At 40.1% G+C, this 23,731-nt stretch overlaps 1 protein-coding gene across 21 annotated transcripts in view; it reads right to left on the bottom strand.

Moving 5' to 3' along the window:
- Positions 1 to 23,731, bottom strand: part of Ehbp1 (EH domain binding protein 1) — a 287,180-nt gene that overhangs the window by 127,514 nt on the left and 135,935 nt on the right. For 9 of the 21 annotated variants that reach the window (NM_001305130.1, XM_017599244.3, XM_063273257.1 and 6 more), the window contains exons 7-10: positions 23,043 to 23,182; positions 9,413 to 9,517; positions 8,715 to 8,837; positions 4,109 to 4,271 (exon numbers count right to left, since the gene is read on the bottom strand). In NM_001305130.1, coding sequence (NP_001292059.1) covers positions 4,109 to 4,271; positions 8,715 to 8,837; positions 9,413 to 9,517; positions 23,043 to 23,182 — 531 coding nt within the window. The remainder of the gene's footprint in view (positions 1 to 4,108; positions 4,272 to 8,714; positions 8,838 to 9,412; positions 9,518 to 23,042; positions 23,183 to 23,731) is intronic. The other 12 variants (XM_063273258.1, XM_063273261.1, XM_063273259.1 and 9 more) reach the window with 2 other exon arrangements.

The following is a 23,731-nucleotide window of genomic DNA, read 5'->3' on the forward strand; positions in this document are numbered from 1 at the left end:
TCCCAATATTTAAATGTTAATGACTAAGTTCATTTTCCCAAGTAAAGCAGAAACCCACTTCAAGGAAACATAGCATTATTGCTTACATTATTTATGATTAAATACCTTTACAGATCTCCTCTGTCCTGTATCAGGTATTCACATTAAAGAAACCCCAAGCCCAAGAACTCCAAGCAGGGAAGGACTCATGCCATATTTCTTACAATAAAGTTTAAAGTCTTGTTCCTATTAAAACAAATTTAAGTGCCAATAATACACAATGGATGATCCAAACTTGAGTGCAAGTAGGTAGGTTTCACACAGTGTGAAAGCTGACTACACAATAAGAAAACAGCATTCCGGGCTGGAGAGACGGCTCAGCCGTTAAAGGCTAGGCTCACAACCAAAAATATAAGAAAGCAGCATTCTGTTCTCACCAAAGCTTCCTTTTCAAAAGAGTCCTCTTAGTGTCTCCTGCTGTTTAGCTCTGATCAAAATACTGCTTAGTCCACTTCTCTCTACAGTTTGTACCTCCTAGAAGTGTTAAAGAATGGTATTATATAATATGTACACTTTGTAGTCCGGCTTCTTTCAATCAGGAAGATGATATCTTAATTCATCCACACAACAGCATATCAATAATTTCTTACTCCTTATTCCTAGGTAGAATTCTACTACAGACACTGTGATCTACACATTTGCCGGTAGGTGGATATTTGAGTACCCCCATTCTTGTTATAAGAATAATTAAAACTATTAAAATGTTCTTCTAAAGGGTCTTTCTATAAACACTTTCATTCATTTCTTATAGGTGAACACCCACGAGTGGCATGGCTGATAGGACAGACAAGCATATGATTAATGTTTTTGGAGATTAGTAAAGTGTATTCTAGGATGGCTGATGAACTCTAAGAGCTCTATATAAGTGAGTGAGTCCATAGCATTGAGAAGACTTGGTATAATCAGGCTTCTAAATCTTAGCTACTCAAGTGGGTGTGCATTGGGATTAACATTGTGGCTTTAATTTGCATATCCTTGAAGACAGTGAAACTGGATTTCTTTCCAGTTCCTACTAGCTACCTTCTTTAGTGTCAATGCTCAAATTACATCCAGTTTCTTTTTCAGTCTACTGAAAATGTTTTAGTGTCTTGTCTTTTTATTTTTGGAAGGTCTTTTTTCCTCTAAGATTTAATTTTGATAAAATCCAAATTATTATTATTTTTTTTTTTAGATTTTCTTTAAAAGAAGTCTTCGCCCAGCCCAGGGTCCCTTAGCTTCTCTTCCTGCTTCCCAATGAAGCCTTTGACAGTTTAGTCCTTCCTTTCATGCTTGTGTTGCGTCTTTAGAAAAGGGCATCAGACAGTTATGAACTGCTTTGTGGAGGCTGGGACTGATTAGGACCTTCAGAGGGGCAGTCAGTGCTCTTAACCACCCTGAGCCATCCCTCCAGCCAAAACAGATTGCTCTCTAATTGACTGTCACTGCTAAGTCTTCCAAAACTCATCTTCAGTACACCCACGGAACTATTTACAGACTCCTTTCCATCTCCGTCATTCAACTTTAAGGTAACAATACAATGCTTTGGCCAGTGAGTTAAAATTAAATAGTTTGTCCTTAACTTGGTTTTGTCAAAATTCTTATTTTGAGTCCCTTCTATTTCTAGGTATCTGCTACAAAACCTTATTAAATATTACAAAGAAAAACACTAAGATTTTGACTGAAGCAGTACTGTGGCAAATAATTTATTTTTATTTTCATTTTTCAGTATTTAAGAAAAATTACCTCACTGTCTTCTGTTTTGAACTGTTTTTCTTAGTATTTCTTGTACCTGCAGTTCATTCAGCTTCTAAGAAGTGTGTGTGTGTATGTGTGTGTGTACATGTAGATGTGCATGCATGTATATATACATGTGTGTACACGTGTGTGTTTCCTTGCATTCCTTTCATCTTTCCCTATCTAGAATCCCAGTTACATGCTAGGCTACTTGATCGAAGTTATCTAGCTCACTGGTCCTTACTCTTTTTCTTTCCCCTATGTTGCAATCAGAATAATTTCTATGGTTGTGTTTTTAGATTTGCCAGTCTTTTTTTTTTTTTTTTGTCTGCATTTAATATGGCATTACCTCTACTCACTTTAGAAACATTGTATCTCTCACCCCCACTTTAAGACACATTGTATCTTACTCCTCTACACACTTTAGACACATTGTCTCTCACCCCAACACATATATTAGACACATTGTATCTCTCATTTCTATAAGTTCAACTTGTATGTTCCCCATCACTCATGTTCATGTGTTCTTTCTCCAACTTCTAAAATATATTTATAATACTTTACTATACTTGTTAACTAGCTCCATTGCCTATCCCGTCTCTACAGCCATTGCTAATGACTTGATTTTCTCATAGTCAGACTTTCCTATTTCTTTACTAGTCTGATAAATTTGTGTGTCAAAGTACAAAATTTATACTTTGGGTGCTGCATATTTTCTATTGCCTCAGATATTTTTAGGCTTGAGTGGAATACATTTTGTTTAACTTATTTACCCTAAGGTTTTGAGGCAGGGCCTAGGGAGCTTTTGGCATCAGCTAACTGGGCCACCAATGAGACAACACACGCATGCGCATTCTACCTCATGTCTTGTGTTTTAAAAAATCCTTCTCTTTGCTCAGTGGAAAAGTACATATTATACTCAATCCTGAAAAAATTTTCCCACAACTATTCAGTGTGCTTCTTTCTCACGGAAAATCTACTCACATGTGTGCTCTAGTCAGTACTCAACTAAAAAGACAAGAAGAGTCAATTTCCTCGTTGGTGCTCAGTTTGCAGGTTTTATCACTTTGGTTTACTAATGTTGTTGTCAACTCTACAAATCCAAATTATGCGTCACCAAGTCAAGGAGATATTGGGGGACTGTGTGAATTTTTCTACCCCTAAAATGCTGGAAACATTTCTAAATATGAACTTGAAGAACAACTGTGGGAACCACCTTTTTTCTTTCTGTTCTTTTGGGCATTATTATCCCCTGAGTTTGTGTTCAATGTCTCAAAAGCAACTGTTTCAAATATTTTATTCTATTTTTTAGTTGCTTAAGGCGGGATGCTAAATCCAGTCTGTGTTACTGTATTGTGACCAAAAGTGCAGGTTAGTTACTGCTCTTTGCTCTTTAAGTGCACTCAAGGCCATAAGCCACCGGCACGGGGCAACTCTGATCACACTGCCTATTCACACTGAGCTTGTGATGATGGGCTCTGTTTTAGCAATGTTGGGATTGTGCTGTTAAGTGTCTGAACAAGTCTTCTGATCAAATCGCTATCCTATATAATTCAATGGTTTCCACAACAGAACTGCAACAGAAGTGAAGTAAATGCCTACAACTTTCAATCAAAAACATCTAAATACCATCTATAATAGAGTTTCAATAAGAAAACATAACTGGAATTCCAACTAGATTCTACAGTCTCCAAAACTTGGTGTGTCAGGGTAGATAGACCTTCATGAAGAAAACCAAGGTTAAGAGTAAAAGACTTCTAGTGACCAGGAGGACTGTTGCAAACAGCAGGAGTGTCGGTCCCCCTAACTCTCAACAACACTGTTGCCTGTACAAGAGCATGCCAGGAGACATTAGAGCAAGGACAGAGGGAATGCAGTGCTCACAAGGCCCCACCCCAAGCTGAAGAACTATGGGCAGTCAATTGCAACAAAGGGAGGGGAAGAGAGAGGGGTTAGTTTCCTCCTGACACAAGCCCCAAGAGGTTGTCCAAGCCTACGTGACCAGTCATAAATTCCTGCAGATACAGGCAGCACTAATCAGACCAGGTAGGTTGTTGTTGCTGTGAGTAATTATGAAAGAAAAGGACATGAATTTGAGAAGGGAGTGAGGGGAAAAGGTAGAAATTATGTAATATAGTATAATCATGTATGAAATTCTTAAAAAGTAATAAAACAAAGAAACAGGACCTTACTAAAAAAATATTCTCAAAAGAAGTTCTAGTAGTAGGGTGAGTTACATGCTAAGTGATACACTACATATAAGCATCTGTGTCCATCAGGTATACTTCAGAAGGGTTTCCTTAGGTTAATTTGCGGGCTAAGCTGTGATGATAGCTTAGTAAGTAAAGGTACTCACTCGTCCAGCTCCTCCTCACTCTTGGAACTATCAGCATAGAGGTACTTGCTCATGTCCACCGGTCTCGGGTTCCTTCTGCGTGTCGACTGCGGTGGGGAATCCTTTATCATTACAAACGTCTCTGGTTCATCAAGGGGGTTCAGGTGCTGTGGAGTCTGGACACCTTTAAAGGGATTACAGCTGTTATTATAAAAAGACTCTTCTGCTTTTCTAGGTGAACTTGTTTCAGTGATTGATTCTATAAAACAACAGCAACAGAGGCTAGACTAATAGCACATGACACCCTCTACTTCTGATGTTTTAAAGCAGGCAATCTGGAGTCAATGGACACCGAAGTAGGAAGCACAAAAGCAATAATGAAGCAAGAATATATGTCTGAGGAGCTAAGAAACCCTTATTACGCCCAACAAAATGTAAATCGTACGATTTTTGCCTCCTTCTTTAGGAAGAGAACTCTCAAACGTCGCCTGTCTAGATTGCTCATCTCCTGCCTTTAATTGACTTTTTTTAAAATCATGCATGCGCGTGTATTTTGTATGTGCGTGTGGGTTTCTGCACTTGAGTTACTGAAAGCTAAAGTCACAAGTGACTGTGTGAGCCTTGTGAGATGGGTGCTGTGAAGTGATGAGGGCCTCTGTGTACAGGACAAGTTCTAACCTCTGAAAAGTAATTAATTATTTAATTTATAAATTAATTAAAACAAAATGGAGAGAAAAAGAGAACGACATCTTTTCAACCTCCCCACGTGTCTCTTCTCTGAAGTGTCTTATACAGCATGATAGCGTATAAACTTCAGAAGTTTTAAACTACTTGGGAGTGCAGAATCACTGTTTATCTCAACCGTCCGAGCTTGCCATCCTAGATTGAAGCACGACAAATTTAATTTTTAAAAGAACATAAAAACAGGTATTTTTAAATGATACTTGGTAGCTCTGTCTGCCAGTGTGCATCGTCTAGGTGTCAAAGCACGTATTCTGAACTGTGTACAACATATGCTCACACAGCAGTGATGGGGAGGGCGGGAAGGGACCGAAGCCTGGGCCTTGTGCATTCTATCATTAAGCTATATTATATCCAGTTCTAACCTTGACTTTTTAGAGCCTTTAATGAACTTGAACCTAGTTAACAAGAATAGCTTAAGGAAATTCAAGTTGAATTGCTGTATTAAAATCATGTGGGTGGGGTTGGGATGTAGCTCAGTGGGGAGCATGCCTAAGAAGCATGAAGTCCTGGGTTCCACTCTCAGTTCTGAAGAGAAAGCACGAGAGGGAGAGTTAAATCATGATGGTAAGCTCACAAATGTGCTATACTAAATTCACATTTAAAACACTCAAATTTTAATTTGAAAACAAATTTGAACACAATTTTGGTGATTAAAAATAGGTGTTTTCTAAAGTGAAACAAGGCAAAAAAATAGTATATTAAAACAATTTAAATTGTCCAGACAACTCTAACAATTATTTTATAGGAAACAGAAACTTGTTATTGAAGTTCTGAAAAGCAGCTTGAAGGCTCAGAGGGCCCGAGTCTGGCTCCCCCACATCTACACGGAGGTCTCAATAATAACTGCTGGGGTGTGCGGCCGAGGGAATGGAGACATGCGGATCTCAGGGACTGTCACTCTAACCTAAACTGTAAGCTCCAGGTTGCAGAACCTATTTCGTAAAAAATTAAATATACAAAATTTAAAAGAAAATGGTAAGGAGCAGGGGAAGGTAACATGGTTGACCTCTGCCCCACAGCTATTACCACTATTACAACCACAGCAAAGAAAATGATGATTGTTTTATAATTGAGTAGCATCTCAAGCAACTTAATCTAATTATTATTTTTAAAAAATGTCAGGGTGTATAACATGACCTTCTGCCTCTCAACCCAGAGATTACAGACCTAAACCCCCAGGTCTAGATTTACATGCAAGTGCTGGGGATCTTTACCTGCTAAGCCACTGCCCCAGTCCCTCCTCCTTTAAAAGATTGTTTTTATTTATGTATCTGATTATTTTCCCTGCATGCCTACATGTCTGATGCCCTGGGGGTCAGAAAAGACCATGAGATCCTCAGGAATTGTACCTCCAGACAGTCATAGGCTGCTGTGCTCACTGGAAGCTGAACTCAAGGCACAGAAAAGCAGCAGCAGGCACTTGACTCTTGAGCCATCGCTCTAGCAACGCCTGTTTTTTTTTTGAAATGGGGAGGTTTTATACTGGCCAAGCTAGTCGCGGTCTCCTGGGTGGAAGTGACTGACCTCTTGTTTCTACGTCCTCACCAGTTTGGTACTATAGCCAGAAGCTATGTAGCCCCATCCTTAGCTTGAAAGTTTTATTATTTATAGTCAAACAAGTATAGTATATATATATATAAACAATATATATATATGTGTGTAATATAATTTCAGAAATTAGCCTAGAAGTTTTATTCTGTCTTTGCACCAAACAAAACAAAACAAAACAAAAAAAACAAAAAACAAAAAAACAAAAAACCGTGAGCCAATAAAGGAATTCATAAAATCGTAATAAATACCGAAATGAATTATAGGGAAACGTTTCAATAATGGTATATCTTTTGTAACACCATAATATTGAAACATTATAAAAGTTTTCTAAGCATCTTCTATTCTCTTTAGGAAAGAGAACAATGCAGAATTTCCCCTTGACTTTTATGAACAAGTTTCAGAACACACATGCTTAAGCAATGGAAAACCGGTCAAAAGAAATAAATTTTAACTTCTACTTTCAAGATTATAATTATAGAAACTGATCTAATGAAATAATTTCATTAAAAAATAAAACCTAAAGCCAACAAGTAGTTACATCAATGCAAGCTCCATGTGTATGTGTTTCTAAGAGAAACAACATGAAGCTGGGTGGGTAGGGAGATTGGGATGGTCTAGGAGGTGGTGGGGGAGGGGAGATATATGATATATATATATATATATTTCTCAAAGAATGAAACGTTCTTTTTTCATAAAGTGGGCAAACTGCAGTGTACGGACAGCGACCAGCCAAGCGCTTCGGAGCGTTTCACAAACACAGTAGCAAGCGCAGTGACTTCGGATCGGGCCACTGAGGCACTGAGTGTTTCCTTTTAAAAAGAGGCTAATGAACGAGAATTAAAACTGCTTGAAAAAAATCTAAACAACTACAATATGTTTTCCTACCTCAAACACTTTTGTTTATCGAGGATACGACTTTTGGCTCGTTTATATCCTGGGAGATTACTTATTCCAGGATTTCTGGTGGCACACAGTGAAGAGCTCCTACTTGTTTTGTTAACTTTATACACAGAGTAAGAGTTTGGATAAAGCTGGCTTATTATTTCCAAATAGAAACTAGCCATCTTGTGAGACGTCACAGAATCCATTATGTGGCCACCCTTTCCACAAAGCGATTTCACGTGTATTTAGCAAAGTTACACATTTAATTTTGAAATGAAAAGCCCAAATGCTAGAATCTTAAAATTTTTCATAATATTTTCAAACATACAGACTTCGAGATGTGCAATCCATGTGTGGTCAAAAAGAGCTGTGTCTGTTCACCTCAATTTCAAAACACTGGACTGAGCCTGATCAATCTACATAAAGTGCCTGCCTCTGAGACTTACTATACGCTTAATATAACTTTATTCGAATTTTAAATATGTTCATAATCCATAATGTACTAAGAGAATTAAACCTCAGTGAGTCACACTGACTAAGTTGGTGAAGTGGAAGAGAAATGGAGAGAAAGGACCATGAACGGACACCGTCCGTCGGGAGGAGCGACTCCACAAAGCTCAAACTCTTCCCATCCTCATCAGTCGCAAAATCATTTCAAGCTCATGAAGATTTCACAGGAGCGGTCCAAAGACATAAATGGTAGTTAACCGCTCTTGCGTTCACTCTGAGCAGGGTTTAATTAAACAGCAGTCTCACTTCTTCAACAGCCCTTATTCAAGCATTAAGAGTTTAAAATGACTTGGTAAGAAAAATGATTTAAGGGGAAGACTTTTGGGTTCATTCCTCACTAAATAGGATTATGTATGTGTGTGTGCTTGTGTGTGCGCATGTGTGTGCGTGTGTGATGGCAGCGGCTCTTCCTTCTCTGCGCCACGCTCTCACACACATACAGCTCGCTCTCACTACTGAGTGTGGTTCTCGGCCAGAGACATGCAGTCGGAAGCAGCTGGATGCTGGGTGCCCTGGACATCAGGGTGAACTGGCTAGGGAAGAGGGAAACCACCTCTATCTCACCAGCATCAGTGTCCCTCAGCGTGGCTTCCTTCCGACAGTCTGCCTATCGGCGAGGGTTAGCGTAACCACTAGGTAAAAGACTGTTATCTCAGACCTTTACTATCTTTTTGATCAAATGGATGGAGAGGATTAATAAACAAATGCAAGGATATGCATTAATTAAATGCAATAATGTTATAAACCACCACCACCTTAAGAAAAACATTCGGCCCTCATGGCTCGAGAAAACTCGACTGTACAAGGACCTTTCGTGGGTCAGTGTTCATTATCTCTTGCTTTCCTGCTAAGGGTTAAGTGGTGCTCTGGTCTGTGGGTATAACACTGTGTCATGAGGAGTCACTTCCGTGCAAAGTACGTGTGCAGAGGAACATGTTACCTTCTGAGTCTGGATCTCCAAATGGATTTAATTCTGTTACATCAGGTTCATCAAATGGATTTGTATTCACAGTGGCCAAGTCCTTTTGTGCTTCATCCAAAAAGTTAAGTGTGTTTATAAGTTCTGAAAATAAGTGCATGTGTAAAGTTCATCACAGTTATAATGAATCATGAGTTTTGGTAATTCATGAAATATTTTAAAGTATTAAAATTCACATTAATAATACCTGCAAATAATAAGACAATATTTTATGAGCGGCAGAATGCCATTCGAGTATTTTGTAGTACACCAGCATTTGAAAATAAACATTTGAAAAGGAACACGTTTCACATGGGAATTAAATAACGGAACTTTCTATGTCAACGAAATTAGATTTTCGGTGCTGAAAAGACTTGTGGGAAACTCTTGTAGACAGGTCAGACACAAATGCTCTAGAAGGCGCGTGTGAGGCACAACAAGTAGGTAAGGAAGGCGCCATGGGACTAAGGGTGACTCAGAATAACTCACATCAAACCATTCGCTAACAAACTTGTTAATGATAAGATCTATCTTGTTGCAAGATGGTGCACTACAAATTACCAAAGAGAACATCCACAAGAGTACACAAGGACAAGACTGACAGCTAAGCAAACAGGAGTGAGAGTGCAGCAAGTCACAGTGTCACAGGCAATCAGAAGCAGAGGGAGAAAGCTTTAGACCTTCAGAGGAACTGGCTGATTTAGCTGAGGGCATAGCTGCTTGCTTTACGCAGTCGTCGTGATCTTCATCTAAGCTGCTCAGAGCATTCAACTGGTTTACAATCTCTGTAAACAGAAGCCAGTCGAGACAATGTACAGTCAGGTCACTGAGCTAACGAGCCATAGAAGCATGCCGTTATCAAAAACAGACAGGAGACGTTTGATTAATAAGGAAATACATGCAGAAGTGTTATTTTGATGAACTATATCAATGGTAAACAACTGGGCATTATTGAGATCATTTTACTGTTTGTTTAAGTAGTGGCATTTTTTATTAGTAGCATAATCACTATGTTAATAAACACAAAACGATAATAATAAATAACATAAAAGGTTTATACTAGATGTCAGCAACTCTTGGAAACAGAGCAATAAACATCTTTCGAGAGCGTCAATCACTATTTGTCTTGCAAATTTCTTAATGTAACCAAAGACTTTACGGCTTTATCTATTTGAATAAAGTACAGAGTAATTCTTCATGTTCTGCTGTGTTCAACATCAGCAAGGAAGGCCTAAGAGCAGGACAGTAGCTACAATGTTTCCTCCTTAAGCACACTACTTACCATAACAGACAGACTGCAGACAAAGAGAAAGGAGAGAAACCACACAAGGAATTTCCTATTAAAAACTGTTTTTATACACATCATAAGCAAAATGAAAGGCCTTACGAGGGTCAGTTGTTTAGTCCTCAGCACTGCCACAGCTAAGCCTAGGAAATGTTAGATACGAAGACGAACCAAACAGATCCAGACCATTTCATGGGAAATGAAGAAAACAGAAATATATGGCAGTTTAAATTTAATATCAATACAACTGTTCTTTAGTACTATAAATCTAAGTATGCAATAAATTTTACTTGAACCAAATCAAACAATCCATGTTTGTGGTAGGATTGCACTCATGAGCACTTAACTTTTTGAACAAACATTTATTTGTCCGTGTGTGCTTCTGCTTGGGGCACAAGGATGAAAAGAAACAGACATTGTATTGTCCCCAGAGAATTTACACTCTACAAAGACACTAATAAATACCGAACATAATTAATACACGACTACCAGCGTATTAGGCTTGCAAAAATGTTTCGTTTTTGAACAAAATTCCTATCAAAAATTAGTGAGCTGGGCTGGAGAGATGATTCAGTGGTTAAGAGCACTGACTGCTCTTCCAGAGGTCCTGAGTTCAAATCCCAGCAACCACATGGTGGCTCACAACCATCTGTAATGGGATCTGGTGCCCTCTTCTGGTGTGTCTGAAGGCAGCTACAGTGTACTCACTCACATACATAAAATAAATAAATAATTTAAAAATACAGTTAAAAAGCAATAAGCTTATCAATTTCCTAGATCCAAAGGAGAAAGTAGATCTTGTAAGAGTAAAACTGCTTCTGACAGTAAAAGTCAACCATCGGAAACAGGGACTTAAGACAAATAAACCCAACTGAACTGTACAGCCCTACTGAACAGCTCAAACTTGTATCTGACTGAAAATATTTTCCTTTATTTTATCGTGATAATCCCTGAAAACAAACTTTCTTGCATGTCTTCCCTTTATGGGAGCAGGGCAGCTGAACAGACGGCGTGCGCCTAGTGGAGGACAGAGGGCGCTTGCAGGAGCCGCCTGTATCGTCATCTGTGGCCCTGAAGGTGAACTCAGATCCTGAGAGCCATCTCCCCAGCCCTCCCTGTGCTAAAAACATTAATGGAAGAGTCGGAATACTGTTTTACTTTTAATTATGTGTATATCTGTGTCAGTTCGTGCACAGCTCAGCTGCAAAAGGCCACAAAGTCCAGAGGAACGTGTCTGAGGTTGTGAGGCTCCAGACCCGGGTGTCGGGAGCCTGGGAAAGGAACGCGCGCTCTAAGGCCCTGCGCCTCTCTTCGGCCCACTAGGATCACGGTTTCAAACCTGGCTCTGGAACTCAGGTTACAGCAAATTCAGAAGGAAAATTCATCGTTTCCTGCCTAGTAATCATTGCAAACTTAGAAATTTTTGTAAAATCATGAGTTGGAAGACTAGCAGTGATGTCAAATGTATGATTTTTAAAATTTTTGCCAATGATGTATTTTTAACATGAAAAAATGAACAATGAAATAAATAATGCTAAAGCTAAGAAATATTAAGTAGCAAGGAAGACTCTGCATACACTGCCCGCCAGTCCTCACAGACAGTCTGCGGGGCTTGGCTAATGTGTGCACTTCATCTCGTAATGTTTGCTTGCCTATGTTTCCAAGTGTGTCATTGCTTGGTTGAGAATTTTCAAATAATACTCAAAGATATAGTTTTCTCTAAATAGCTAGGGTATTTCAAACTAGTACATGTTTACAAATCTAATCTCAAAGAGTATAAATCTACCAGGATTAAGTATCTCATAAGACTGTAGGAAAACACTAAGCCATAAGGCTTAGTCGTCAATTTCAAATATGGATAGTGTTCCATAGACTTCTAGGTATACTGCAGAGTATGTTCAAATATTATCAAAATGAGACTATGAAACTGTTTATACCATAATTTTATGGTATAAAATATAATAATTATACTTTCATAAAAATAATTTTATGAAAAATTATTTATACCATAATTTTATGAATATTTCAAATATTTCCTCCCTCTCAGAATGTTTTTGGCAAAACTGAAAATCAACAGTGACCATTTCTTCATTAACAACCCACAGCAATTTGTTTCCTGGATTTCTCATTAATGACAAACTGTCCTGTCCCTTCTGGCCTCGGGATCTACCCTAAGCTTACGTTAATGCTTACTTTACCCCTAAAATTTTCACTTCAGGATTGTCTGGCACACAAAGGAGTGTGAAGGGAATCCTGATTGGCCAGGTCAACATTCCTCACCTGCGAGACAAACAACAGACACCCGAAATGCTAGCACTTTCTCATTAAGGGCCTGCGGCTGAGCTCCTGCTTGCCCTCACTGGCTTCCTGTTTTAGGGGACAGGCTGGTCGGTTAGGTAGTACAGCACTGTGCATATGGTGAACATGTGAGGTAATGCAAGACCAAAAAAAGACATTAATTTATAAAACCAAAAGAGGAAGACAAGGGCATTGAGGAATTAGAGGTGTTCGGGTTTATCCCAGGGGTGATGAGGCTGGCAAATGCTCACTCGTGAGCCTTACTGTGGCCCAACGGGAACACGTGCACTTTGCTCTGAGAGCCGAGGGCAGCCACTGCAAGATGCTGCACGATGCGCACTTTACGAACGGCTGGTGCTTGGGTGTTTGGCTGGTGTAATGGGTAGCCCTGGCACTTTCCTATGGAAATACTTCAACTGGCAGCTGTTATGTGGGTTTGGAACCTGAAATACCTAGTTTTGTTACATAGTTATCCTTCTGAAAGTGTGCTTTTGTTTCTTCGAAATCACCTATAGTTAATTTTTCTTTTTACAATTAGAAAATGTTAATAATTTTTTTAAATGGAAGATGTTCCCAGGAAACATCACTGTGGCCCTATATATTTATGTTCTACTTCATTACTCATTTAAAGCCTTATTTCACTGGGAATGTACCTACTTAGAAAATGTTAACAATGACATCTAACAGGGCAGGAAAAAATTCTACCCTACGCTGCCGCTCAAATTGAGCAATAAACTCACAGAGCAAGGCACTTGTAGTGTACAAACTGGTTTTGACTTGCTTCACACTGGTGCAACTCAGGGAAATGAAATTAGGGGGCAGGCAATCGAAGCAAAGGGTCAAGTAATTTGTGACTTCTCTTTACTGTTAGAAGTTAAAAGCAGATAGAAATTGACCAACAGATTATCACGTTGGAAAGGGGGGACAGGAGGCAACATGAAGAGCGGGTAGCTGTTCCTTTAAAGGAACCCCGTTGGGTGAGCTAAAGGGAAAAGATAAACTGCCTAGAGCCAGGCCTAGCTGGGAGTCTTGCATCATCCACATTCTTCCCTTAAGTATAACTAGACTTAGTAGCAATATATCTTATTTAAGATAGTCCAAAATAGTAACACTTCAACTTCCTGGCAGAGATCAAGGTCACCAAGATGTCACTTCCCTCAAAGGCTGCAGCCTGTAAACATCTGACTTATGGCTACATCTAACAAGTTTAGTAATGCTCTTTTCAAACAGCAGCTCTCCACAAAGGGAGAGGAGGGCAGAGGCTGCTTTGAGCAGGCAAGCAGCTGCTGAACATTCATTCATTCTCCTGAAGTCTTCACATTTAAACAGCACATCTTAAAAACATGGGCATCCCTGAGTTTGTTTTTATTTGTATGTGTGTGCACGTGCACGCCCACAGAAGCCTGTGTGCTAGAGTCACAGGTGGTTGTGAATCATTACCCTTCCTAAGTGCTAGAAACTGACCTTGAGTCCTGGAATGTCGAGCAAGTGCTCTTGGCTGCCACAGTGTGTCTCCAGCCCCAGGACGCTGTGCCTTTTCACCCATCCCTGACACTCAACTCACATGAGCTGCACTCACCCGCTCTCCACACACACACCTTTCACCCTCCTCAGTGATCCCTGCTCTGAGGCTGCACATGTCTGTGTGTCTGTGGGTCTCATTATGTAGCCTAGGTATGTCGCCTTGAATCTGCAGTAATCTTCCTGCGCCAGGCTCCTGGGTATTGAGATCGCATCTATGTGCCACCATGCCTGGTTCTCACCAAGTTATAGAAACTAAGTTCTAACTGACGCAATTGTTTATGTCATCAAATACAGAAAAATGGCCCAGCAGAGAAAAGTAAATGTATAGCCCGTCCTTAAACTTGCTGTGTGCCTGAGAAGGAGCCTGAGCTCCAGATCCTCCTGCCTTTCCCTCCCCAGTAACCGGAGGGAGGGGAGGGCTGCAGTCCTGGCTTCACTACTGTTTTCCAATCTGTGACTCATTCATTTTTCTTAATAATCTCTCTAGTTTTTATTTTTAAAAAAATATGATTCACTATGTTTCTTTATTTCATGGCTATTAGAGATAGATGGTCCTTGAGTTCCTATGAGTTTATATGCAAAATGGACTTTAAAAACCTAACTTACCAAATGTCACAGATTAGCAATATAGTACACACTTAGCAACATAGCAAAGTATTGGCTTTTCTTCCTTGCAATGACATGGCTGTCTACCCTGCATATCTATTTATCTGACCTATGGCAACACTACACTATCTTGATTATTAAATCTCTACAGTAAATCTTAAAGTTAGCATTGTTATGACTACTATTAATCTGTTTTAATTTTCCCCCGTTTGTGTGTTCTTGGGTTTTCTTGTATGTTTTAAAAAAATCAACTTTTAAATTTCTGTGACTGGTTGAAAATCTTCTAGGATTATAATTGACCTTGAATTTCAGGTTCGTTTAGGGAGAAGTAACAATTTTGAGTTTTCAAATCTATGAATGTAGAACTCTCTCTGTTTATTAAATTTTTTTCTCTTACCTTCAATAATGTAATGCACTGCTGTATGGGGTTTCTCAGGCCTTTCAGCAATTTATTTCTATGTAATCCATGGTTTTCTTTGGGGGGTGGGGTGGGTAAAGACAGGGTTTCTCCATGTAGCCCTGGCTGTCCTGGAACTCACTCTGTAGACCAGGCTGGGCCTCAGACTCCCAGAGATGCACCTGCCTCTGTCTCCTGAGTGCTGGACTTGAAGGCCTGTGCACCATTACCACCTGGCCCATGCGTTTTTTCTTTTAAACTTCAGTTTTAAATGGAGTTCCTACTTAGTCTCCATATGTTCACTGTTTATATGCAAACCTATATAACTGCTTCTATACCACCCGTATTTTACATAACATATAGGCATTCTACTATAAGAAGCTGTGAGTGTATGCAAGTACGTCTCAGTTCCAGTCAAGAGGCCAGGGTTCCCTAAATCAAAGCGAAGGAAAAATAAAACTTCGCCAAGAAACTTGGTGCTCAATTTTGTCAAGTACGCCTTTCTGTATCTTTTAGATGAATCTATGAATTTTTTTCTTTATTTTGTGAACATGGTAAAATTGACTTTGAATTACTAGAATACACTCCTAGAGCAACTTAGGAGTGGAGCTTAGAATAGTCCCTCCGAGGTCTTTTCCGAAAGCTTAGGCTTCATTTCGGGCTTCTATTCCCCTACCACCCAATCCTGTCACACAGGCTCTCTGAAGCTCAATGCTCAGTCACTAGACAAGGCAGGTAGAGCTGGTGGCTGCATGTAAGAGACTAGAGTGGGTTTGTAGTTTTCTGCTGCTGCTTTTACTCTGCTCCAAGGTCCAAACTGCAGGCAGTGTGAGATATTTCTGCTCTCTCTCTCCTCTTAGGATTTCCAACTCCTTTTTATTTATCTTTTTAAAATAAATTGACGTATTTATTTTCAGTTTGGGGGACTGAACCTAGGGCCTCATGCTTGCTATGCTAACACGCCACCACTTTTTGATATCCCAGCCCTTCCTACTTCTTTTCTAAGTAGTTATGCTTCCAAACTTTCTGGCTCAAGGAGTGAGAATGGCCCCATTTCTGTCTTACCTCCTATCGCTAAGAAGTATGTAACGGGTTTGAGCCTCTAAAAATTCTTACTCTTTAAATGAATTTTCAAAATACATGCTGTTTCATTTTTTCATGATACTGGTTGCACAGAAATGATTTTGTATCTGAACATCCTGAGTACTTGGTGGCAAGTGCTCAGGTAAAAATAAGCAAACTAATGAATATATTCTCTAACCAGAGTCTCATATTAATTCTGAGGAACCTCCCAGTCAAAGGTGAGAGGCCTCCTTGTCCTTGCAGAGCCCTGGGGAGTTGGACATTGAATCCTGCATGCCTGAGTCATGCTGTTATCAAGTCTGCAGTCTCACATCTCTAAGTGGGATCTCCTCTGCTGCCATCTGGACTGCTGCGAGTCTTTCCCCTGAAGGTAGCCAATGTGTCATTCTTTCCTCCTTCTCCCAAATTAACTTTATCAACTACGGATTTGCAAGTCCCAGGCAACATTGCTTATGGTAAAAAAAACGAACCCTGCTTCATCCTACATGTGTATGGTAGGACTCTGCACAGGGGGGAAGACTGCAAATTTGTGCTTCTCTGGATGTGGAGAACTGGGCATGCACTTTCAGTGGACTTGGTAAGGAATGCTTACCAAACTAATGAAAAAGTTCTTGCTCACCACAAGGAATTTTAGGCAAAACAAAACAAACCCACAAGCCCGCTATGCATCTTGTCTCTTTGCACCCAAAGTGTCACTGATTGGTAAAAGGACAAGAATATAAAGAGATGACTTACTGTTTCTTATAGCCTATAAGCAAATCCAAGGCTAAGTTTGGTTTACTTAGGCCATAAGAATCTGACTGTCTAAACAGACTATATGATGATCTTTTCAACAAGCAATTGGGGAACTTTATAATTTTTGAGTTTCCCCCAATACTATTCTACATAAAGTGTTTTAGTTGGCCTGGTTTTTGTTGAGTTTACTAAATATGACCTTGTCTTTTACCCAGGCATATTTTCTCCTTCCTGCTTGCTGTATATTTATGGATTTAACATGGGGACTGAGGGTGAGGATCAGGCTTTCCTGGCATGTGTAAGGACTGGGATTTTATCCCTGGACACCATAAAAAGCAATCAGTCAACCAATGAACAACAAAAAACAAGCAGACAGACAGAAACAAAAGCAGACAGACTGAAACAAACGAGACAGATGAAGAAGAAAGATACTCAATGTGAACTCCAAAGGCGAGCATATTGCCAAATACCGCTTCAAGCACAGTGAGGGTGTACAGATGCAAACGCTGATTATTTCAAGTCTGCATAGACTTGACTAAACTTTTCACTAAAACGCTCTGTCCCCAGCCTGCCAAGGTCTGCCACTTATGCTACATTTCAGGAATTTTTCTATTGTAATGAAAAATTCTCCAGGCTATCCGCTGACATTGTGCTTCTACAGATGAGAGGGCTGTCACCTATAGTTTCAATAAAGGTTCTTGAGAGCAGGTCCCAAAGTGTTTCCAGCTAGTAGGGAGCCTATCTCAAACAGAACGGAGTAAAGACTTTTTGATCAGCCCAAATACAGGTCTTCTAGCAAAGATTTGATGTAACTGTAGAAGATAAATTTTGTCAACTACTACTGACTCAAAGGCCACTGTAAGCAATTACCAACTAAATGGTTATTCTTTACATGTCAGTTTGAGATACACATAAAATACTGGCTAGCAGTCTATTCCTTCCAAGAAGGTTGTGTGTTATATGTGCTGTGAATATCTCGACTGAATCCACTGTTTTACATAATTAATATATGCTAATTGAAAAATCTACAAAAACAAAGTGTTCCTCAGATGAAGCTGGGAAGATGAGAGATTTGGGAGAAGCAGCGGACGTACCTTTGGCAGCTGGGGTCAGGAGAGCTGTAACCCAGGGAGGAGAGCACAGGGGGGCCGGGGACGTCCCTTCCCTTCAGCACTGACAACCGACAGGACAGGAGCAAGACAGCATTTCAAAGAACTCTGCTGTGGCCTCAGCTCCACAACCAAAGACTCCAGTAAACTAAAACCAAAAGAGGAGCCTGCACAATGAAACCAGACCAACTGTGAGATTGAAAAGAAATCCTGAATCTGATCTGGACAGAACTCAGAAAGCTGAAAACCTCAGAAGACTTTCACAGAATCTCAGTCATCTACGATATCAAGAGTGATGCAAGACGACAGAATTTAATACACACCTTTCAATGACCGTGACTACTAATGGTCTTAATTTCCAGTGAAAACACACAGTCTAGCAGAAGAGATTCTAAAAACAGTATTCAAGAACCAAACCTTGCCTTCAAAGAAATGCACTACCTTAGAGTACAAGGACAGAAAAAGTATTCTAGCTATTAGAAATATGAAACACTTTAGCACAGTAGAACTGACTCCTACCATTAAGGAACAGAAATATAAAAAACAATACAATTAAAGAAAGAAAAATTGGATCATAATGATATGTCAAAATTAGAAAAAGAACATAATGAAAAACAGAAAATTACAGACCAATCTCCTTAATGGACAGAGACACAAATTTCTCAAAGATATTTAAAAACTAAATTCAGGAGCATGTCAAAAAGACCACCATGATCAAGGCAGTTTCATCCCAGAGACTCAGGAATGTTTCAACATATACAAACCAACAAGTGTAACATAACACATAAACAGACGCAAGGACATAAACTACATGATAATTTCATTAGATGCAGAAAAGGCCTTTGGCAAGTTCAACTTTCTTTCAGGATAAAAACTATGAAAACAACTAGGAGTGGAAGAAACACATCTCAATATATTAAGGGATACATGTGACATGTCAAACTCAGTTTCATTCTAGAAAAAGAAAAACTGGCATTTTCACTAAAATCAGAACCAAGACAAGGGTATACACTCTGTCCACCCCTATTGAGGATTGTGCTTGAAGTCCTAGCCAGCACATTTGACAAGGGAAAGAAAAAAGGAATACAAATAGGAAAGGAAGATTAGCAGTATTATTTGCACATTATGTGGGTCTATACATAGTATCTTACAGAGTCCACCAGAAAACTTCTGCAAAGTGCTAAGATACAAAAATGAAATTAAAAACTTATGCATGGGTGTTTTGTCTACATGTAATGCACCATGTGTGTGCCTGATGCCAAGGGAGGCCAAGAGAAGGAGTTGCGTCCCCAGGACAGGAGTTATAGATGGTTGTGAGACAACATGTAGGCGCTGAGAATTAAAACCAAGTCCTCTGTAAGAGTCAGTGCTCTTAACTGTTAATCTATCTCTCCAGCACCCAAAATACAAAAATCAGTAGCCTTCCTATATACTAGTAATAAAAGTATTACAAGAGAAAACAGGTAAACAATTCTATTCACAACTTCACCCAACCCCCAAAATAGCTTTGGAATGAACCTATCCAAGAATGTGAAACACACCCTACAATGTAAAATTTAAAACACTGAAGAGGAAAATTGAAAAGACACTAGAACATGGAATGATCTCCTGTGTGCACGCACTGAAAAAATTAATATTGTAAACTGAGTGTTCCCATCAAAAGCAATCCAATGGTTCAATGCAATCCTTAACCACCATTCTACAACCATTCTTCACAGAGATCCTAAAATTCACATGGAGGACCAGTGAGATGGCTCAGAGGTGGGCGCCTGTCAGTAGGCCTGACAGCATGACTCCAACCACTGGAGCCCGAGGAGAACCAACTTCCACAACTTCTCCTCTGACTTCCACGTCCATGCTGTGGAAAGCGTATACATACAGACAGATATTGAGACATACATACAGACATACATACAGACAGACAGACAGACAGTCATGCACTAAAACTTAATAATTAGCATGTAAACATAAAGAACCTTTGATAGTCAAAGCAATTCTAAACAATAACACTAGAAGCATCAACATACCAGATTTCCAATGTTTTATTTCATTTTTCTTTTACTACAGAGCCATAGCAATAATAATTTTAAAAAGCAATATGGTACTGGCACAGAAGCAGATGTGAAGATCAAGGGAATAGAATTAGGACCAAGATATAAACTCACACACATATAGCTAGCTGGTTTTTAACAAAACCACATGGAGAAAAAAAAATCAGCCCCCTCAACGCATATGTGGCGTTGGAAAAACAAAATATCCGCATGTAGAAGAATGAGACTAGAGTCCCACCTCTCACCATTCACAAAAATCAACTCCGACACATGGAGGGCTTGAATGGAGGTTCTGACACACAGAAGTGCTGTTAGGGAAGTAGAAGAGGCTCGAGAGTAGGCAACAGTAAAGGCTTCAGGGTAGAGCGTCACAGGCTCGCAGGCGGAGGCCAACAGCCAACAGGAAGCATTGGAAATGTAAAGGCTTCTGTACAGTAAAGCAGAGGCTCAAACAAACGCAACAGAAGCCTACAGCATAGGATGTAGGAGCGTCACCAGCTGTGCACTTCTGACAGAGGAATCTGTCATATTCCTGTCCCCAAGCCACGGGTTTCCCTTGCTCAGGAAACAACCTCCAAGCCCCACTCACACAAGGGGCCTTTTGGAAAGGAAAGTTCAGCGGAGCAGGAGAGAGTAAGAGAGAACGGTGGGAAGAGGAGGAGCAACGTCCACTGCATGCACACCAGGTTTCCCAGCCTCAGACAACCCCGATGACCGATGACCGATGACCGCAAGGCTAGTGGTTGCTCTCCAGTCTGAACGTAAGGCCCTAGAGCTGGAGAAAACCTCGGAACTCCCTGGATTTAGAAAGTCAAGCTGGTGCCTATGTAGAGCCTTCACCCCTATGGATTGATGTGCACGGGGCACGGTGCAGTGCTCTGTACAGAACAGAGGAGAAAGTCAAACCCTCGGATCTCCAATGGTGACCTGCCGCAGTAGCACAAAAGTTGTGTGAGTAACCAATCACTACCTAATTCCAATTAAGGTCCACTCCACGAGATGAAACCCATCCAACATTGCCTGGGCAGCCAAAGAACAAGATAGGCTGTGGACCTGGGGGAAAACCAAATGCTACACTTGCTTAAAAAACATAGCAAGAAAATGACTGCTCACAACTTTCTGCTAGACTCACAGGTCACTACCCTGCTCAGCTATTGTCAAAGCTTCTTCCTGTGGTAGATGGGAACAAATAGAGACCACAATGAGAAAACGTGCTCACTGTCTGTCAAGATACTTTGGAATCCTGTCCTAAATGGGATGTCTCATCGAATCCTTCATCTCGCAGCCCAGAGAACTCTACATACAGAAGAGGAGTTGGGAAGATTGTGAAAGCCAGTGGGGATGGAAGACAGCAAAGAAACATAGCTTTCAAGACACCGTAGGATGGACTGATGCAGATAAATTCAGAAATTGTGGCAGCAGAGTATGCACAAAGTCTGCACAAGTCTAAGCCAGATGGAATCCAAGTGCTGTGAGGGAAGTGGACATATGCCCCCATTCTTGTCCCAAAGCTATCTCCAACTGATTGGTTCCAAAGGAAACAAATAGTTTCTCTGATGGTGTCTCACTGGGGATACAAATCGTGCCTGTCAACACAAAGTGACCCCAACTAGAGATATGTGTATGTGTTACAATGCTTTGTCTCTGAGCTTTTCCCCCCTACACATCTTTTGCTTAAATATTATTGTTTCTGATTGTTTTTATGGGATTTCGCATCTATGTGGTTTTGTGTTTTTTCTTTGACTTTTTTCTCTGTTTTGTCTTATTTTGATTTGTTTTTAACTTACTTTAATTTTTATTAGTACAATTCTAGACGCCTGTTTTAATTTTAATACTAGAGTCTACAGGTTCATTCATTTACCTGTCTGGTTAATTCATTTTAAAGTCTATTCTAAAATGGAAACAAAACATTTTTCAAATTACTCTAGGGGGAAAAAATGCTTAAAGTGAAAGAGAGCTCAGCAGTTAAGAGCGCCGGCTGCTCCTGCAGACGACGATGAGGCTTCAATTCCCAGCACCCACACGATGACCCCAACTGTCTCTACACTAGTTCCAGTGACTCCGACACCCTCTTTCGGCCTCTGCAAGTACAGGCATGCATGTGGTGCTCAGACGTACATGCAGGCAAGACACCCACACACTAAGAGTATTTTTAAAAATTAAAAATTAGAGTGGCAAAATGATAGAAGGGAAAATAACAGGAGAAGGCCTGGAAACAGCTGGTGAAGCTCAGTACGCCAGCTCACGGGACGGACGTGCTCTCACAGCTGTGTGTGCACGCACATACGTGTGTGAGCACGAAGGTGGCTCATGTACATGCGCAGTGCAGGTGTGTACAGGAAGCAGAGGTCCCAGTCTGCTGCTTTCTCAGCTCCAGCTGCACCTGGAGCCTGCTCCTCTGGCAAGGTCAGCCCCTCAGATGCCCGTCTCCTCAGCACTGGGATTACAGACATGAGCTCTGCACTTCTGGGGAATAAGCCCAGGTTGTTATTGTTGTGTGTCGGGCACCTGACTGATGGAGCCATTGCCCCAGCCCTGCAAATAGCTAGTAAAAAGCAAGTGTTATAGAACTAGATTAATCAATAATATCTATGAGAGATGTGCTTAAAGTAACGGAGATGGGTTAACAAGCGTACGAAACACAGGTTACAATACCAACAGTGGACAAGATTTCAAGGAAGGACGTATAAAATGGAGCAAAAGGAGACAGGTTAGGATGAGGTTACAAACTGTACAAACTGGGGTTTGTTTGTTTGTTTGTTTGTTTTGTTTTTTGTTTTTTGGTGTTTTTTGACTAAATACTTGAGGATGTAAGTCTTCTATCTTTAATAGATTAACTACATAAAAAGTAAGAATATAAATAGGTTAATTTCTGAAAAATTAACAGATACATCATCTGTTTTAACTGTAAAGAAAAGCATTCAGTAAAAAACTTTTTTGAAAACTCAAACAGAAGGAACGCTAAATCTCATTTGAATTTGATTAGAAGTATGCATATTCTCTTAAATTCACTGGAGTTAAAAATGAAATCAAAATTGAGTCACAAATTAGAAAATAAAGATAAGGTTCAGTGCTAACTCAGCCCACATCTGGTTCAGGGCCACTGCAGCCCACATCTGGTTCAGGGCTAAGGTGGCCCATACCTGGTTCAGGGCCACCATGGCCCACACCTGGTTCAGGGTTAATGGTGCCCATGCCTGGTTCAGGGCTAACGCAGCCCACCTGTAATTTTTGCTGCCTTCTCCTCTTGGTTCACTCGGTTCTCGTCGTCATCCTCATTATCTTCTTCGAAATCATCTAAATTGCCAATGTCAGCCTGCTTCATACTCATCAAACTAGCCAAGCTCTGCATATCTTCATCCCTATATGAAATTAGTCAAAAAGTAATACACAGCTTATTAGATGACATTTCTTAAAAAATAATTAGAAAATTCATGCTTAACATTCCTAATCTGAAAATCTTAAATTTAAAACACTCCAAAATCTAAAGCACTCTGAAACCCCAGCCTTCCATATGAATGAGGTGTCACCCATGAAAAACTTCATACATGACACATGACAGGCTACAGGCAAAGCTCAGGTGTGCTACAAACACTGGAGAAACTCTTTAGGCCACATACGTAAGGTACACATGAAATGTAAATGTCACTGTGCTTAGACTTGGGTCCCATCGCTAAGATACCCTCATGTACATGAAAAGACCCCAAAACCTGGGAAAACCTGAAATCTGAAAACTCCCATAACCAAGCATTTTGGATAACATATACAATAAATAGTATTAACAGTCTTCCTTTCTGTTATATAAGAATATTTTAAAACTACGAATTTTAAACACCCCATAACTTTCTGAATGGCATGTTCAGTACTAAGAAGCATCAGGACTAACTCTAACTGGTAAGAGTTTAGCAGGT

The sequence above is a fragment of the Rattus norvegicus genome, chromosome 14, assembly GCF_036323735.1.
Source record: "Rattus norvegicus strain BN/NHsdMcwi chromosome 14, GRCr8, whole genome shotgun sequence".
In the NCBI taxonomy this organism is placed as follows: Eukaryota; Metazoa; Chordata; class Mammalia; order Rodentia; family Muridae; genus Rattus; species Rattus norvegicus.